The following is a 20908-nucleotide window of genomic DNA, read 5'->3' as shown; positions in this document are numbered from 1 at the left end:
CACTCCATCCATGCTTTTGTTCCGGCCCTCCGGTCCAGTTTAAGAACCCATTGTGGCCCTCGAGTCAAAAAGTTTGCCCACCCCTGCCCTAGACTAACTGGTAGAAAAAAATACATTAAGGGACAAACCCATATAAATCAAACTGCAAGTGATTCACATATCTATAATGAACTATATCCCTATTATGAATAGAGCAAATAATTCTGTTAATCAAGTCTTACAAATAACAGGGGGGGGGGGTGGAGGGGGGGTCCTCTTTACCCTGCTCTCTTTTTTCCATAGCACTCACCACCAAATCATTTACCTATTATCTTTATTTCTGCCTTCCCCAACTGGAATGTGAGCTCTGTGAGAGTAGGGGTATTTGTTTTGGTCACTAAGGATTCTCAGATACAGAGAATGATGCCTGGCCTGGCATTCAGTAGATATCCTATAAATATTTCTTGAGTAAAAGAATGAATAAAAAGAGAAAAGAGTTAACTCCAGGGTTATATGTAGTTTGGGAAGGTAAAACTGTTAGGTTACTATGTACTACCATAAGAAGTGGATTTACTGAGTTGTGTTTTTTTTTAAGAAATCTAAACAATTTTATTATTAAAGCACCTTAATAATTTCAATAAAAGTTATGAAAAAAACATAGAAAGTATTGCATTCCTAAAGAAACATTTACACAGAGCTGGGGGAAACTTAATATGACCTGTGAGAATTTAATTCAGAAAACTATAAGCAGATTAAGGATTAACACTGTCCCATGACAGCAATCCATCTCCCAAATAATTCTGCAGAATAACAAAATTTACCATTACTCTCTCACTTTATTTTCTATTTCTCAGTGAAAAAAAAAGTATCATTTCCTGTGCCATACATATCTGTTAAATTAGTTCAACAAAATAACTGTAAAACATCAGCTCATAAATTCTTAATGAAATAATCCATTTCAGAGGAAGTAAAGAATAAACTATCATCTTCAAACAATATAAACAACCACTTTTCTTTTTCTCCTTCAAACGTATATAAAGAGGGAAGGAGGGAGGGAGAACTGGATAAAAGGTGAAGAAAGTCGCCAAAGAACATATATACATAGCCATGGACACAGACAACAGAGTGAAGGCCAGGGGAGGGATGCCAGGTGCTGGGTGGAGGTAGGCAAAGGGGGGAAGGGCGGGGAGAATGGGAGACCATCTGTAATAGTATCAACAACAATTTTTAAAGTATATACACAGTTAGTGAACATACTATATAAGATCCTAATTTTGAGGGCAAAACCTAAGTTAAAAAAGAAAAAAAACCTCAGAAACAATGCAAAACAAAAAACCACTAAAAGGTATTTTATGTAGTAAATGTTGCCCATATCATTTGTTTGACAAAATAATGTTAATAATTTATATAATAGCAATATAATGTTCATTTTCTTAATTTATTAAAGGTAAGTTAAAAGCTTATCAATAATAGATCCCATTTAAGTAAGTAAACTTTAGATTATAAAAAACAGAATTTATCTTCTTTACATGTGCTTATGAATGAGAATTATTAGTTTTTATCTGAGGTGCTCAACCTTGACTACTCATCTGAATAAACAATGAAACTGAAACAAAAACAGATTCCCAATAAGCACTAAATCAGAAGCTCTTGTGGTTTAATATTATAAACATATATTTTCAGAAAGCTTTACAAGTGATTCTTACATACAAAAATATTAAGAACTGAATTAATAATATATTTCCTTTTCTCATGGACACAGACAATAGGGTGGTGAAGGCCTGGGAGGGGGGGGGAGGGCTGGAAGGGTCAATGGGTGGGAAAGGACATATGTAATACTTTCAACAATAAAGATGTATGTATGTGTGTGTGTGTGTAATATATATATATATATATATATATATATATATTACACACACACACACACATACACACACACACACACACACATTTTTTTTTTCCTTTATGAGACTCTAAAACAGAATTAAAAGTACATCAAAACTATGGCTAAATAAATTATATTTGGGTGACCACAATTAAGAGCATATTTTTTCACTTAAGAGCCCTACTTTAGAAAAATAGATGATATAATCATTCTAAACATACTGGCTATATACTAAGCCTTTTGAAAGTTAAAAGTTGATGTTAAGGGGAAAAAAACAACATCCTTTTTCATATGAATTCCATAAGCATACTAATTCCACCATTACAATTATAATGCTCTGAAGGACCCAAATATCTAGATATCAAAGAAAAAGCATTTTTTAATACTGGTATTAAGATGGAAATTTGTCTGAAACACTGAAAATAGAAGCTATTCAAAGAGGTTATAGACTAGAAATAGGCAATAATAAATTTTAATTTATTTTTCAAGTAAAACATCAAACATAATGAAGGCTCATAAGATAGATGCCTCAATGATACATTTTCATTGTTTTGGCCCTCTTAGTAAAAATAAATAAGTATGATTAGGTTTAAGCTCTTCATTAACCTTAAGCTCCTACTATTTGTGTACATGTCTGCATAACAAAATTATTTGAGCACTACTAAAAAAAATCATACCTATTATGCATGCAAACACCTCCAAGTACTTGGGAATTTATTTCAAGGTAAAAGTTACCAAATCCATAACCTCTAACAAGAGGTCAGCTATTTTTGCAGTTGTTCATCAAGACTGTACAGTCTTTGTTAAGCATGAACTAAACTCATACGTGTTAAAACATGTTTGGGGCACATAAAATGATAAACTCATAATGAATTTAAAAATTATTACTATTTAATTCCTGTATGATTGAGACCTGCATTTGATTTTTTTAATATGAACTGGTTTCACATTAACATGTCACAACCAAAATCATAATAAAAAATTATAAAGGACTTATATGTCTTTCTCCAAAAAGAAAATTATGTGTATATATAAGCAGATTCTAAACCACCACCACCCCTAAGAAGGCAAGAGAAGTTTTTCAGTCCTATAAGAAATTATGTTTTAAAAATTTTTTTACTTAAGACTAACTAAAAATTAAAATAAATCACTGGAAAAAATATGTAGTGGTCTTTAGAAATGAAAAAGGAAACTAAGATTCTAACATTTAGGATGAAGAATTAGAGTATATAATGTTATTTCACATGGTAGATAGGGTAATAGAAAATAATTTAAAAAGTACCTATGTTTTAGGGAGTTTCCAAAATTTTTTGAAGACTTCTTATTTCAATTAAGGATGATTCTGTGACAAATTCACAGAAGAAACTATAAAAAGTCCCCAGTCTAATCTGTACTCTAATACAATATCATAAAAATAGCAGAATATAAGAGGGATCAAATTTCAAAATGGGAAAAGACTGGATTCTGCACCAAATACCACCCTCTCCCATAAAGCAGCACAGGGCTTTGCGAAGGTCAAGCTAAATGTACATGAAATGGATTTGGCGCATGCTCTCTGATACCAGGCAAAGCTTAAACTGGAGTAGTGCTGGAGAGATTTACGTTTTCTCCTCACCAGAAGATGTCGAGGTCTTTGAGGTTCAAAAGCTGAGAGATGCTGCTTCGGAGATGGAGGTCCCTGTGGATGAAGAGGATAATTCGGATGTAGCTAACTGAATGGACTAATGTTCTATTTAAGTTTTAATTATTTGATGGTGGATCACAATGATTTTTTTTTAAAACTAAATTCTTTTTGGTTTTGGTAACTTTAAAGTTTTCCCAAGTAAGCTGTTGATTGTTAGTGGACGTATTTGGGGGATTTCAGCATAATGCTTAAAAAGTTCATGGAGATCTTTTAATTTAGATTTTTTAGGAAATCGAAGGAAAGTTGACAAAAGATGGGGGGGAAATAAAGGAAAAATACCTATGTGTATACTTGATTGCTTAAATAGGTACTCATTTTTATTTAGACCTGATTAGAGTCAAAACCCCTGAATTCCATCTCCTAAGTATGGTCATATATGTACATAAAATACTCTGACCACATCCTTTTAGGACAGTAGTGTCATTCACTCTGTGGGAGATCTTCCATTCTGTGAATGACAACATTAAATTGGAAAGTTTTGTATTTGGGGAAATACTAGCAGATGCCATCTGTATGTTCTTTGAAGACTCCTCTCACTCAACTTCATGAAGATGAGTCCATCATGTAATCTGCAAAGTGAAAGACTACACAGTCCTGCCTTTATCTTTCTGTCAAGTTTACACTTACTTTTCTTAGTAAAATTTCTGAAAGGGGACAATTCCTAAAAGGAAACACTGTAATAACATTATAGAAATCCAGCACTCAATGAAAGGAATATTACTATTGAGCTTTGTTAGTCAATCACCTAATGGCAGTTAAAATTCTAATTTACAAGTGTTCAAACTGCAAGTGCAATATTTAAAATAATTTCTTTTACATTTAAAGGTAGAGCCGTATATTGCACCAAGACATAACTATACTCATTCATATTCCAAATATAAGGGTAAAGGAAGACTGAGCAGAAAAAACAATGATAATCAAAGAATTCCAATAGTAGCACTCACCAACACATTTTTCAGCCAATTCACCTAAAAAAGCATCTGACAATTTTGGATTCCAATCCCTGGTATGAATCTGTAATATGTGTTTTCTCGCCTACAAAGAAAAACACAGGTAAATAAAATATATCAACCCCTCAAATGCATTTGCTGGAAGAAATTTATGGACTAACCATACCCCAAAAAAGTAAATGTTTATTTTTAAAGAATTTAAACACGTTGGCATCCGCATCAACTCTGATTCCCATAATAACCCTGGAGCGTGGGCAGTGAGATCTTGTCTCTATTTCACACACTAAGACATTTAATATTCAGAGAGGTGAGGGAGCATGACTAGTGGCACATATGATTACGTGACTTAGGACTAGATTTCAAAACTAAATTTCACTTTTCTGCCACATCATTTTTATCATTTGAAAATATATGAACAAGAAACTTAATGTTATAATAATCATAACTTTTAGACAAACTTTAGATTTCATAGAACCTGTGGTTCTATCATAGTTATAAAGTACTATGCCTAACAATGAGCTAAATGATAAGTAATTTAAGATTTTTTAAAAGTTTGAAGTCAGCCCTGGCTTCTCTGGCTTAATTGGTTGGAGCATCATCCCTGGGTTTGATTACCAGTCAGGGTAAAGACCCAGGTTGCGGGTTTGAGGGCACATACAAGAATCAACCAATGAATGCATAAATAAGTGGAACAACAAACTGATGTTTCTCTCCCTTCCTCTCTCTCTCTCTAAAATAAATACATAAATACATAATTAAATATTAAACAGGACAGCTAATTTTTTGTCATCATCTGATTTACCATAGCAACACTGTTAAATCACACCCTCCTCATTGATGCACTTTCTTCACTTGGCTTCCAGAATCCCACTCTCCTGTTTTCCTCTGACCTTACTGACTGCTCCTTAAGACAAAGGACTTGGTGCTCTCATCTAGTCTCATACCTTAAATATTATCTAAGGAAAAAAGGTGAACAGCCAGTCCAGGTCTTTTCCACAGACCCAAACCAGGTTAGGTTTAGGTCTCACAGCACAGTTTCCTTAAAACATAGTTTCAATTAATGTGGAAAACTATGTTCACGATCCATGCTGTACAATACAGTAAGACACTAGCTATATGACGCTATTTTATTTAAATTTTTTAATTAAATGAAATTTAAAATTCAGTTCCTTAGCTACACTAATGACATTTCAAATGCCCAACAGCTACATGTGCCTAGTGGCTATCATACTGGACATTGCTCAATGGACAGTGTAATTAAAGAACATTTCCATTATTGCAGATAATTGAATTGGGCAATGCTGTTCTGGACCTTGTTTATTATTAAATCTCTTGTGAAGACTGTGATTGGCATAGAAACTCTGAGGCCTACATGACTAGGACAAAATAGAAGACGATTGAGAAATCAAGGTAATGGCTTTCCTGTGCTGAAATGAATACTGGCTGTGTCTCCTAGAACTAAGCATATTTCCCATATACTGGTAAGAGCCAAAAAATATGGTTGGACTGTTGTAAGATATACAAGATAGCTGAGGTTCCCCATGCTGAAGGAGACTGCACCCACTTCAGCTTTGTCTCCTACAACTAAGCAAACTTCTGTACATTGGCACCGTCTTGGAAGTTGCACTTGAATAATGAAAATGTTACTGTATATGCTGTGTCCTACACTGACAAAGTTATGTAAACCAGAGTGGGATTCTGGTGCCAAATTAAAGCCTATGAATTGGGTTGTCAATTCAAAAATGAGACAGCTTCTAGTGGCTGTGCAAATTGACTTCAAATTGAGGTATTAGCTGCTCTATACAGTGGAGCCATTGCCTTAATATCCCTGGATCAGGGGTGGGGAACGTCCAGCTCGCAGGCTATATAAGGCCCATGAAATCATTTGTGTGACCCTGCCAAGGCATTAGGGGTGAGTTAATTAAGATGATAATTTTGTATGGCCTGTGAAAGATGTCATAAATATCCAAATGGCTCTTGGCAGAAAAATGGTTCCCCATCCCGCCCTATAGTCTCTAAACTGTCCTAGCAACTAAGTCTTGCATATCCATGTATATAAGCCAAGCATTTTCTATAGAATTCTGAAATCAAAGCCATAAAACAACGTGAGTGTGTATCTACATATATTCATACTCAGTATCTTCTCTGCTTTCTTTAGTTTACATTTGTATGGCTATATGTTATAAATATTTCCATTAGACTTATTTGAAATATTAAATTACATGGGAAGCACTGTCAAATATAGTATCTTCTCTTCATTCATCTCTCCTTCTCAAACTTAAATTCCCAGTGAAGAAACAGTTGATGATTAAACTGGTCAAACCAAAACTAACAATAAAATTTTCAAGTAGAATTAGGAAAAAAGAACTTTGTATAATACATAATATTTTACATATTTAATGATTATACACTACCCTGTTTTAATTACACATTCTTTTAGAAACTACACTATAATGAATAACATATGCTGCTTTTAATTAAATATGAGGGTATGGTCATTTCTATGAAAATGTGTATTTTAGGCACTTATTCATAAACCCACCAATATACTACAAATGTTATTTTTATGAGAACAAAGCTACTTTGACTAACTAGAGACATATAACCAGCCATACAAGATAATTACTCCAATCTGGAGAACTAAAAGAAAAGAGTAAGCTTCTACAGTAACTTAATCAAGGGTTTTCCTCTTACTTCTTAAAAAGCATAAACTTTCTAATAACTGTTAATAGAAAAGACTAAATTATTTAATAACTACAAGGTTTTTATATAGAATTAACTCTGATATCCCAGAAGAACATAATTTTAAAAATGAAAATTCATAAAATACCACTCTCAAATTGCATATATGTTGCATAATTGAATCAAAAGTAAATCGTAATAGATCAAAATCAGAAACTCTTACCTTTTGATCAGGCAAGTTGAAAAGGAATTCTCTGTCAAAACGACCAGGTCTCCTGAGAGCAGGATCTATAGAATCAAGTCTATTTGTAGCACCAATAACAACAATTTCACCCCTATTGTCTAATCCATCCATAAGAGCAAGGAGGGTTGACACTATGGAGCTGTAGCAAAATTTTTAGACAAAATTGAAAAAAAAAATGAAAGAAAAGTTGTAAAAACTGCTTTTTATACTAACTTGTATCAATCTTAAGATGCAAATAAAATTATAGCATGATTATCTTAATGTAAGATCAAGTAATGTACATAAATCATTTTCAAAAGTACTCAAACATTAATAGACACCAAAAACACAGCAACAAAGCCTGGCCCACATGGCTCAGTGGTTGAGCGTCTACCTATGACCCAGGAGCTCATGGTTCAATTACCAGTCAGGGCACATGCCCAGGTTGCAGGCTCAATCCCCAGTGAGGGGCATGGAGGAGGCAGCCAATCCATGATTCTCTCTCATCACTGATGTTTCTATCCCTTTCTCCCTCTCCCTTCCTCTCTGAAATCAATAAAAAATATATTTTAAAAATAACAAAACAAAGCAACAACAAAAAAACATAAAAATGGTCTACATCAAAATTAAAAGTTTTTCTGCCTTTAACTATCAAGAAAGGTAAAAGGCAACCTAAAAAACAGGAGAGAAAATATTTACAAATTATATATTTAATAAGGGTTTAGGATCCAGAATACATAAAAACAATTACAGCTCAACAACAAAAAAAGGTAAACTAATTTAAAAATAGTCAAAAGATGTAAATAGACATTTCTTCACACAAAATATACAAAGGACCCATCCTTAGTCATTAGCAATATCCATATCAAAACCAAATGAGGTAGCGACTCTGGCTGGGTAGCTCAGCTGGTTAGAGCATCATCCCTATACACCATGGTTGCAGGTTTGATCCCAGTCACAGGTTTGATTCTGGTCAGGGCACATACAATAAGCAACCAATGAATGAATAAATAAGTGAAACAACAAATCGGTGTTTCTCTCCCTCCCTTTTTCCTTCCCTCCCTGCTTCACTTGTGAAACGTGCCTCTTTGGAAAATAGCCTGACAGTTCCTTCAACTATTAAGCATAGAGTTACCATATGACTCAACAATGTCCACACACAAAAAAAGTTCATAGTAGCTTTATTCATAACAGCCAAAAAGTCAAAGCAGCTCAATGTCCATCAGGATAAATGGACAAATAAAATGTGGCATATCCATACAATAGATTACTTGTCAATAAAAATAAATGAAGTACTGACAGATGCTACAACATGGATGAACCCTGAAAACACTGTAGCTAAATGAAAAAAAAAAAAGCTATAAAAGTCCACATATTGTATGATTCCATTTATATGAAAAGTCTAAAATAGGCATATCTATAGCAACTCAAAGTATGTTAGTTGATTGCCTAGGACTTGGTGAGGGACAAGGGGGAAGTTGGAGAGTGATAGCTAAAAGATAAAAGGATTCTTTCTGGGAAGATGAAAATGTTCAATAATTGGTTGTGTTAATGGTTACACAACTCTGTAAATACATTGGAAGCCACTGAATCATATAGTTTAAATGAGTAGACTGTACACGTGAACATAACTGAATCATACGGTTTAAATGAGTGAACTGTATGTTTATCTCAATAAAGCTGTTTCTGGGGAAAAAAAAGAGTAAGAAATATATCAGTCTTTTAGTAGCAATCTTGGGTAGGGGTAATGTCTGCCAATTTATATTATGTTCAGAGTTCCTACAGAATTACATTTGCATTATTATAATTTTAGACATTTTCTTTAAAATGGCTATCATTTTAACTAAGTTCAACTCAAAATTATTTTAGATTTTTAAACTACGTTTTAAACATTACTACACAGAAATGTTTCATGTCTGATTATAAGATAAACCATAGTTCTAGTAACAATGGCCTTCTTAGTGTTTTCCAACTGTTCTCACTTCTATTCTTACTGCTAACACCAGTGTGAAATAACTTCTCCAATATGCTCAACATGTTAAAGAAATCATTCTTGCTCCTAAATAAACTGTTCCACTGTTTCCCAAATCTATCAATGAGAACAAAATGCTAGAGACCCAATATACATGAATACGGGAGATTTGTGCTTATTCTTATCTATTGAATAACTGAAACTTAATGACATAAATGCCTCACTCAAGATATAAGGGGTGAGAAATAAGCATCCTTAAGTATAAGTTCATATTTAATCTCAAACTTTTCCTTAGTATATTCCAATCACTGGGAACATTTCAAATGTTTGTTAGAATTTTTTTTAAGATTTTTTTAAATTGATTTTTAGAGAAAGAGGAGGAGAAAGGGACAGAAAGAAACATGGACGTGAGGGCAGTATATCAATCAGCTGCCTCCTGCATGCCCCTTACTGGGGATCGAGCCTACAACCCAGGCATATGCCCTGCCCAGGAATGAAGCAGCAACCTTACCATGCACGGGATGATGCCCAACCAACTAAGCCACACTGGCCAGGGCTGTTTGTTAGGATTTATCAACATTTTTAAGTGTTTTGTATAAGGATTACCAGAAGACAAAGTTTCAAACATCATCAAAAACAGAATTACACCCTACCTTAAATTCTACCAAAAGTTATCTTTAGTTTAAAAATTTTAATTACCAGCTCCTGGATCAAAATTCTCTAGTAATCCCTATTATGTTTAAAATAAAGTCTAAATGATTTAAATACTATAGTTGAGGTCTACTTGCCTGCACTAACCCTTTCTTCCACATTATCTTCTAAAAGCATTTGTATCATCTTTCAAATATGGACTTAAAAATCCAACTGGAATTGCTTTATAGAGTGTGAAGAAGAATCAGTTTTATTTTTTCACCAAATAGATACCCAATTTTCCTAGCATTATTTATTGAAAAGGCCATTCTTTCCCAAGAGCACTGAACTGCCTGTTTTATTATATACATACTAAGAGGCCAGCACGCGAAATCGTGCAGCGCTGCCCACCCTCTGCCCACCCTCAAGTCACCTCGGGCTGGTCCCGCCTTCTCCCGACACCTCCCCACTTCTGCCTCATCTCCACTTCCGCCCGTCTCCAGAGCAACGCGGCGGCTCCGCCCCGTCATGCGCTGAAGGAGAGCATGGAAGCCTCTACCTGCTGCACTGTGCTCCTTCCCCTGGCAGGTGGGCAGCAGGGCGCTCTAAGTGCGAGCGGTGGGTGGCAAAGGACTGGTGAGGGGGGCACTACGGGCTCTCACCCCCACGTTCTCCCACACGGGATGGTCCCGCCTCCTCTGGGTGCCTCCCCGCTCCCACCCTATCTCTGGAGCAATGCCCCGCAGTGCGCAGAAGCCTCCTGCTGATAGGAGCTAATAAAGAACTAATATGCTAATAGTCTGGTCGTGACACGTTAAGGCGTCCCGGCTCATTTGCATATTACTTCTTTAGATAGATAGATAGATGATAGATAGATAGATAGATAGGTTTAATTTAAATACATTTTTATTGATTTTCGAGAGAGAGGGAGAGAGAAACATTGATGTGAAAAAGAAACATCAATCGGCTGCACGCCCCCTATTTAGGATCAAGCCCACAACCTGGGCATGTGCCCTGAATGGGAATTGAAAGGGCGACCTTTTGGTGCACAGGACGACATTCAACCAACTCAGCCACAACTCTGCTCTTGTAGTGCAGACGCAGCCATATATAATTGAAAAAGGAATAAATACAGCTGTGTTCCAATAAAACATAACTTACAAAAACAGGCAGGAGGCTAGATTTGCCCCACAGGTCATGCATGGTTTGCTGACCCCTGTGCTAGCTGAAAAAGATCTTCCTTAAGGACACAGATGACATGTTATAAGCCTCATAGCACTCATCCAAGGGCTAAGGCTAGATACTGTGTCAATGAGTGAAAAGAATCTAACATAATCGGATTAGAAAAAATTACCTGTGAATCTGATCTTGTCTGCTAGAGCGAACTGGAGCTAATCCATCTATTTCATCAAAAAATATTATAGAAGGTCTCATCAAATATGCCTAGTATAAAAAGAAAAAAGTTATTTATTGTATTACTGTCCATTTTTTTATAATTACTGTGTTTTCTTAATAGCTATTATAAGCAAATGATACAACATACATCAGGTAAGAAAGATTACATAAGTAAAAAGGAAATCTCCTTACCCCCCCTTTCCTTTTTACTTATGTAATCTCCTACTCCCAGTAAGCATCTACTGTTTTCAGTTTTATTCTTCAATATGTATTATTTATTCATATACACAACAAAGGTCTTTTTAAACATACTATTTTTGTTTTATTTCATGCATTTAAGTCATTGAACGTCAGCATTTCCAAGTTAATTCTTCCCTCATCCACCAATGTTATTTTATATTTATATATTTCAATTATTATTAAACTAGAGGCCTAGTACACGAAATTCATGCACTGGTAGGGTCCCTAGCGGCTGCCGCCGCAGGCCAGGACCTCCCTCCCTTCCCCCATCCCCACCCCTTGGTCAAACTCCCAGACGCACTCCCAGTCGAGGGGACAATTTGCATACTACGCTTCTATTATATAGTACTCTCTTAAAAGCTTACAGGCTGCAAATGTTTGACTTCCCAATAAATACTGAGCACCATGAAGGTAAGAATTTTTCTATATTCCCCTTTCTAGATCCATTATCTAAACACAGCAGTTTTTAATACTAATGTAATATTTGAAGTGTTTTACTTATTACAAAGAATTTTGACACACAACTCAATGGGCATTAAATTAATGCTTACTGAAAACATTGTTTTTATTTCATGTGAATTTCCTTAGACACAATGAAATATAAGTTGCATTGCCAAATATGAATGACTTCATTCACTAGCTCAAACAATCCAAAGTGAATTTACATGAGGACTTTTTTTACAAGTATTAGAAAATAGTATTTTTAAGTACTTATTATACTGTATATATATATCTCACGTTCAAAGGCTGTTAAATCGCGTTGTTTACCCATATCTTCAGAAAAAAATCACTTCTACTGTCGTGGCAAACAACCTGCTTCCCTATTTATAATGGTCTGGCCCTCTAGCAACTTCAGCACTAAATTATAGCTAATTTGCCTACAAATGTCAGGTGGTCATAATAATCTGGCCACTCAGTGTATATAAATAGTAAAGACAGCCTACACAATATTCATTCACCTTAATCTCTTATTTTTTAAAATAAATTTTATTGATTTTTAGAGATAGAAAGAGGGAGAGAGAGAAAAACATCAATCAGTAGCCTCCCACATACACCCCAACTGGAAATCAAACCCACAACCACGGCATGTGCCCTGACCAGAATTGAACCTGCCACCCCTCAGTGAATGGGACAACACTCCAACCAACTGAACCACACTGGTCAGGGCTCACCTTATTCTTTTAAAAGCATTCATTTATTACTGACTTCTTTCAGCACCACATTTACAATTGATGAAAATAAATATATTGTTTTGTGTGATTTCATATTAAGTTTTATGTTATTTCCTGAGACTATAATCTAATGATAAATATGTTATAACCAGGGTTCCCAAAAGCACCTAACGTAGTATTAGGTGCCTAGTAGCCACCTCAATAAATGTGTTGTGAGTCAACTTAAATTTGTACTGGTAAAACTGCTATTAAATACCTCTATGCCATTCAAATTCAGATTATTGATCCTAAATTTCACATACTGATTGGAGAATATGCCTCCTCGAGAACAGTTTGTTTTTACAGACTAAGTGCATTAAGTATGCTAAAGAAGATATTCTGTGATTTTATTTACCTGATCAAAAAGAAGCCTAAGTTGCCGTTCTGATTCACCCACCCACTTGCTCAGACAGTCTGCTCCTTTTCGCATAAAAAAAGCCACCTTTTTGTCTCCTTGACTGCACTCATTAGCTAGTGCTCTGGCAACCAAGGTTTTACCTGTGCCAGGAGGTCCATAAAACAAACAGCCCCTAGAGGAATAAAAATTAATAAATGTTATCACCACCACTAATAACCAATATAAAAGGATACATCTCTCATATAATTGTGTATTAATATATCATTATTAGACACGAATAAAACTTTTGTAGTACATAGACAATGGTTTCCCTTTGCTGAGTGTCCTCAAGGATGTTCTCAAAGCACCAAGCTTTGATTGGCCAAAAAATAAAGTTAAATCAGAATAGAGAGTAATTTGGCAAGATATATTAAAATTTTAAATGTTTTTCCCTGTGACCCACAAATTTTACATCTTAGAATATGTCATATAGAAATACTGAAAAGAATGTTATTTTTAAAAAATTTTTAAATGTATTTTTATTTATTTCAGAAAGGAAGGCAGAGGAAGAGAGAGATAGGAACATCAATGATGAGAAAGTATCACTGATCAGCTGCCTCCTGCATGCCCCTCACTGGGGATCAAGACTGCAACCTGGGCATATGCCCTGACCTGATCAACACTTAACCACTGAGCCATGCCGGCCAGGCTAAAAATTTTTAAATGGATGTTCAACAGAGCAGATTCTAATTGTGAAAACTAAAAAAAATTAAATGCCATTTATTAATAAGGGGCAGATATGCTGTTACATCTATAAAATAAAACACTAGTATAGTATATTATGTACATTAGTAATATGGAAGGTGTCTAGAATATATTATAGAGTAAAAAGGTTATGTAAGAGTATTGTTGAATAATCTCATTTACATTAAAACTTCACATGTGCATAATATAGACAAAACATAAATTTAATATATGCACAGATGTATAAAAGAAATAAAAAATATATACAAAATTGTTCACCCCTAAAGAGTAGAACTACTTTCTGCTTGTGACACTTGCTCCTTATAATTCTGTTTTGTTTCTCCCAAGGCTATACTAAAAGTAATAATTATTTTTAAAATTCAATTTATATCATATAAAAAACAAATAAATTGCTATCATGATTTTTAAAAGCCAATGTAGAATTATAGGCTAACTTTTTAAATGACTCAAATAGAAGATGACTCTTTTTCGAATTTATCTTTATTGTTAAAAGTATTACAGATGTCTCCTGAAGATGACTCTTTAATAGATTTTCTACATCCTTAAACACATGGAAAATAAATTAGAAACAAATATGAATAAAAACCTCCTACTAAATAAAAAGGAATATTTAGCAATTTAAATCTAACAGCCTATAAATATACATCTTCAGAATATTTTATTCTGCCCAATTTCCTTTAAAACAATTTCTTAGCCTTTTTCTAATATTTAATCACCTCATGATCAACCACAATTAAAATGATCATGAAAATAATTATCAAGCTTAACATTTCAAAAATACACATCAAGTCAAACAAACACTTCACTGAAATTGTGCTTCCAAAGAGTAAACAACACAGAGCATCAAACTCAATGCTATTAGAAAGCCAAATCAAGGAAAATATCTGGGCAACTCACTTGTATATTAAAGACCAGATTTGTGCCTGACCCTTAAATGCTAAGGTGTAAATTTCAAGAACATAGTACCACAACCTTAAGAGCACTAAAAAACAAATTTTAATTCTTATTGCTAGAACACATCAAATAAATACATATATTTATATTTATGATCATTTACTAATTGAAATTTGATAAATTAACAGTAATAACAATACTTACCTTGGAGGCTGAATTTTAAATTTTTCAAAAATTTCAGGATATAATAGTGGAAATACTACCATTTCCTTCAGTGCATGAATATGATGGCTCAATCCACCTATGCTATCAAACCGTACCTTGGAAAGAAGGGGGAAAGTTTAACATAAAATAATTTTAACTGTTTATAGATTTTTTAAATATATAAGGTAGTTTTATGATTCAGAAATACATGTATGAGCAGAAACTATTGAACGTAAAGTTAAAAAAACCTACACTTTTGAAATAAGTGTAGAAAAATAAAGTTGGCAGTAAAACTCAAGTGTACACGTCAATCCAGCCAAATAAGCTATCAGCCTTTAATCTCATAGTAACTAAGGACAAGATCAATGCCCAGACTAACACTTTAATGGTTATCTATAAGAAATACTATGTTGTGTATGCACGCTAATAATTTAAATGCCTTTCAAAATATCATCTACCACATGCATTCTCAGCAGGGGCAACTTCACCCCCAATGGGGCAAAAATTGGTGCAGGAGTAGGGTAAAAAAAATCTTTGCTATTACAATGGTTTGTGACCCACCACAGCTCAACTTTACCTGACAAAAATCTTAATCTTTAACACAAATTTACCTAGATAAAGAGAAATTTAATTTTTGTCATTAGGGGACAACAATGGAAAAAAAAAAAAACAGTTTGAGAAACACTGGTCTACTACAAGGTGCAACAGAGATTATTCCTCCCACCCCTAACAGTTTAAATATCTAAAAGTTTGTAAATTAAAAAGCTGGATAAAAGAAAGTGCTTGAAGAAAATAGGCAACCCATTGCCTTTGACCAGTGGGTTCTGGGAGATTTTTTTCCTTGATTTTTTATTCTATTATGGTACTTCAAAATGTTCTACAATGAATATTTTACTATGATAGAAAACACTTAAGTAATCTAGAAAAATAGAGTCTAAATAAGAAACTCTAAAAAAGTAGCTAAATTTTCTTGCATATGATATCATACTTTAAAGAACTAAGTTAACTCTAATTAACTGGCAGAGATGCCTAAAATTAACTAGATTCAAGAGAGTAAGGTACTGGTAAACCAAACAAGCAAAGATCATTAAGTAAAATCCTCTGAGAATGTGAACTACTAGACATGAGACTCTGAAATGTCCTTAGGTCCTCACTAATAAAATAAAGATTTTCCCCTATGACTTAAGATTGGTGGTAGCTAACATTTCCTTTTCAAATATATACACAACTCCATTTGATAACAAGTCTATCATGTGAGATCAGTTAAATTATGTTGAATAGAAAGGTTTATGGGAATAATCAAATATATTCTATAATAACCTTATTCCCAAGTATCCTCGCAGAAAAGATTCTACTAACAGTAAGCATCTACCATGTCTTCTAAGTCCTGTCTGTCTTTGCACACCATATACTTTCCTGGGTGCTTATTATCCATTTTCCATAGTGACTTCAGCTATCTTTATGTGGGTGACACATATCTGAAGTTCTAGCCCAGATATTTCGCCTTAATGCCAAAACTAAATACCCAAGTATTAGTTACTACAAGTTACTTCAAGTAACTACAAGTCCTACAAGTTACTTCAATTTGTGATATGCCACAGATACTTAAGCATGTCTATAACTAACTAAATGAATCTTCACACCTCAAATACATATTCCTTCTATTATGCCCCCTACCTCAGAGAATGAAGCCATGCATTTCCTCATCCAGTCTCTTAAGCCAAAACCTGGGTAAAATATTCAGGTTTTGTTTCTCTCCCCCATTCCCCAAAAGCAACTAGTTTATCAAATTCTGTCATACCAATCTCTCTACCGAATTGTGTCACATCCATATGCTCCTTCCTTCCATCGTTACCCTACTTTCTTTCTACCATGAGCATTACTCCAGATTACTAGATTACAACTACTTCTGAACCAGTCTCCCTAATGCTAGTCTTGCTGCCCTCAAACTCATTAACTACATCATAGACAGAGTGATCTGTCTAAAATGCAAATCTGATCTGGAAACCTAAGCAGCAGCTTCAACAATAACCCATTACTTAATCATGGTTTATGGGGCTCAGCCTCACTTCCTAACCATTTTTCCCTATATACTCTAGCAACAGTGAAATGAGAAAAAGGGGGGAAACTTGAGTAGATATCATATGTTATCAGAGTGTAGGTTCCTATATATATATATTCTCCACACACACACTAATAATGGTGATATCTACATTTTTCTGCATTTATTGTGTGTTGGTTTAGAAACAAGAAAATACCTTAAAAAAAAAAAGGTACTTCTAGAAAAACCCAAAACTTACTGATTTATCAATGTTCATTGGATCAACATCAGCCAAGCTTGCACCCACTTTGACACGTTCTCGGAGAATACCACTAGCTAAATCTTCTGTTCTTAAATTCATAGGCAAACACCTGAAATTCATAAAAATTCAACTTTCACATTTTTAATGTCAAAATAAGTTTAAATCTCTAACACATTTTCACCTTTCTCCTTTTTATCATAAACCAGAAAATAACATCAACAGACTCCATATTTTTAAACTACTTTTCTAAAAATTTTTCTACAAACCAAAAACAAATTTATTCCCTAAATAAAGCAAAGGTCAATAACCTATTTGTCCAAAAAGGCCAATCTATTCCAACTTAGAAAACTTAACCTATCTGATATTCTATATTATCTATAATAATAAAAGCGTAATACGCTAATTAGATGGGAAAGCTGAACAACCTTCCAGACGAAGCCACGGCAACAAGCGCCGAGGCAGAGGCAGTTAAGGGAGATCAGGCAGGCAGGCGAGAAATTAGGGGCAATCAGGCAGGCAGGCGAGTGGTAAGGGGTGATCAGCAGGCAGGCAGACAGAGGCAGTTAGGAACCATCAGGCAGACAGGCAGAGTGGTTAGAGGCAATCAGGCAGGGAGGCAGAGTAGTTAGGGCGATCAGGCAGGCCAGCAGTTAGGAGCCAGCGGTCCCGAATTGCGAGAGGGATGTCCCCTGAAGGGTCTCGGTTTGTGAGAGAGTTCAGGCCGGGCTGAGAAACACCCCTCCCTCCCCACCCCAATGCAAGAATTTCGTGCATCGGGCCTCTACTCTCTCTATATAAAAGGCTAAGTGACCAGTCTACCGGCTGGCCCATAGCTATGACACACATTGACCACCAGGGGCAGACGCTCAACACAAGAGCTGCCGAGTGACAGCAACTTTGCAGAGTGCCCTCTCACACTCCAGGACCCCTGGGGGAATGTCGTACTGCCGATTTCAGCCTGATCCCCGCAGGCCAGGCCAAGGGACCCCACCTGCCGGAGGGACCCTGCTCACTCCACAGATGCCCTTTGAGCCCCAGCGCTGCCCCCAGTGCAGCCAGCTAGAAAGGCACCATGGAAGGTTGGCTCCAGGGCATGTCTGGCCCATCTCGCCCAGTCCTGCCCCACTGGCCACCTTCTAATTAATTTCCTTTCAATATGCACGAATCCATGCACCAGGCCTCTAGTATAAGTATAAAATAAAATGATAGATTGACTACATATGTACTATAATATATGCCATTAACTGAATTCAAGCTTCACTATGATATTTAAACTTATCCTCAGATATTATGTGAATGTGTCTAATCAGTTTATATGACTAAAGAAATATTTTGCCCTTTTATACAAAGGAAACCAAGTTTAGACCACATTTTGAGAACTAAGCTTAATCTTTTGTGTAACTATCTTAAAATAAATCTTTAGCTATCTAAAACCATGCATTGTATTATTTAATTTCACTACCCTAAGAGAACATAATCTACTTTCTCTTTTAACCTTGGGTAAACACCAAAAAATTACAAACACCCTCAAAAAAGTATAGCTTCTATAATGAATGTAACTGATAACATTTCTGAGTGCTACCTTCTCTCAAAAATATATTTCCAAAGCAGGTATCAAAATAGTTCAGATTAAATAGGCACTAAGTTCTTTTATTCAAACTTAGATTTTTCTCTTTCATTTTCTTTCCATCACCTATATAAGGAATTTTTGTCTGCATACAATCTACACCACTCCAAACTAGTTTCCAACACCTGCTAAATAAAAACTTGGTATTTCTATAACAAATATATAACAAATTATAGAAATGCTTTGTCAACTGTAAATGTTTTAAATATAATCTATCTTTAGTATTATAAAATAAGCTAGAATAGTAACTCAAATTTTAAAGAATAAATTATAACTTGAAGTGCTAGTTATTTACTAAACAAAATACTGATTCTCTTCCCCAGTGAAATTTTGAGGTTTCAAGAAGCCATGTAGTAATCAGTCACTTAACCTAGTTAGGCAAATACCACCAGAGGCACACGTTCAACCAAAAGTAAAACAAATTCTCCAATAAAAAGCCAAGGGCTCCTGACCTAATTTTATTAGAAGCCAAGTCTTACTCTGAGTGCAATCATTATAAGCATCTAAAATTAGCCTCATTGTATGAATTTGGATAGAGGAGAGGAATGGAGAAAAATATTGCCATAGAGGTTGGCCTCTCCCCCGTGGCTCTTCTTTCTTTACTTTGCACACACCATTTTACTGAATACTTATACAGCAAATAACCCAAGGTCAGATGTCTCCTCTAAGAATTATAAGTAGAAACCAATCAGCACATTAGTCTAAAATATGTGTTGAGTATAGTGTTAGCAAAATGCTAATACAGATAAGAATCCCATTCAAAATATAAAAACTGTTCTTCCTTTTTTCTGTCAGAGAAAACAACGGTAAAAAATTTCCTAACCTGTTTCTCGCTCTTGCCATGCTCTTTGATTTCCTTCTTTCAAAACGTTCTTCATCAGAAGAAGTTGTGTCACTACTATGAATAGCATGCTTCTTTCTTCTATTTAAAGAGAGTAAAGTCCAAAAAGAAAAAATAAAGAAAAGAAAAATAAAGAGAGTAAAGTCCTTAAAATCACTACAGCAGCAAATGGCTTTGAAATACATAGTATAAGCATCACATTTACAATTAACTTAGTAGAAAATACACACTTCATCCATTCACTCAGAAATAGTTATCCAGCTCTTGCACGCATGCAGTATATATCTAATGAGGTATAAACATAGTAACTGCCACAGAGAAAAAGAAAAAAAGAGAAGGAGAATAGGGAGCCCACAACTTTTTAAATAGGGTATTTTAAGAAGGCACATGTATACATATAAAATGACAATTATGCAAGCATATTCATTACATATTTCACAATAGCAAAAGAGTGAAAACAACCTGACTCTTAATAAAGGACTAGTGTTACACTTACACTATATCTACAAACATAATATTATGCAACTATAACATAAATGTGAAATTTCACAATACTGGAAAGACAGTTAAAATGAACTAAGTGAAAAAACAAGGTGCAGGATAATGCACACAGTACATTTTATGTAAAAAGCGGTAACAACTGATATGTGTATTTGCATATACAGTAGGTCCTTGGGTTACATGGGAGATCCGTTCCTATGACGTAATGTGATTTTTGCAGTTAAGTCGGAATCCACCTACATAAGCACCTACGTCACTCACATGGAGCACATACACGGCAGTAATGAAGTAAAACAGTAAAAAAAATTTAAAAGATAACAATTCCTAAACTTTACTTGTGGTAAATAAATAAAAAACATAAGGCACATATGTCCATACGTCAAAATGATGGAACTTTTTTTTTTATAAATAAGTGGGAGATGGTGACGTAACCAGAAACGACGTAGGTAGAATCTGACTTAACCTGAGGACTGCCTTTACAGGGTGTCCCAAAAATTACAGGTACACTTTGAATAATTATAAAGGCAATGTTTATTAAAATATATTTCATTTTCAAAATATAATAGAATCTACAGACATTGCTTA

At 34.8% G+C, this 20908-nt stretch overlaps 1 protein-coding gene across 1 annotated transcript in view; it reads right to left on the bottom strand.

Moving 5' to 3' along the window:
* Positions 1–20908, bottom strand: part of ATAD2B (ATPase family AAA domain containing 2B) — a 118055-nt gene that overhangs the window by 57048 nt on the left and 40099 nt on the right. Inside the window, exons 9-15 of the mRNA XM_081101490.1 lie at positions 19805–19903; positions 17352–17463; positions 15052–15167; positions 13207–13381; positions 11360–11448; positions 7404–7563; positions 4493–4583 (exon numbers count right to left, since the gene is read on the bottom strand). Coding sequence (XP_080957616.1) covers positions 4493–4583; positions 7404–7563; positions 11360–11448; positions 13207–13381; positions 15052–15167; positions 17352–17463; positions 19805–19903 — 842 coding nt within the window. The remainder of the gene's footprint in view (positions 1–4492; positions 4584–7403; positions 7564–11359; positions 11449–13206; positions 13382–15051; positions 15168–17351; positions 17464–19804; positions 19904–20908) is intronic.

This window comes from Myotis nattereri, assembly GCF_964212035.1.
Source record: "Myotis nattereri genome assembly, chromosome: 10".
Classification (NCBI taxonomy): Eukaryota; Metazoa; Chordata; class Mammalia; order Chiroptera; family Vespertilionidae; genus Myotis; species Myotis nattereri.
This window is presented reverse-complemented; position numbering and strand designations above follow the sequence as displayed.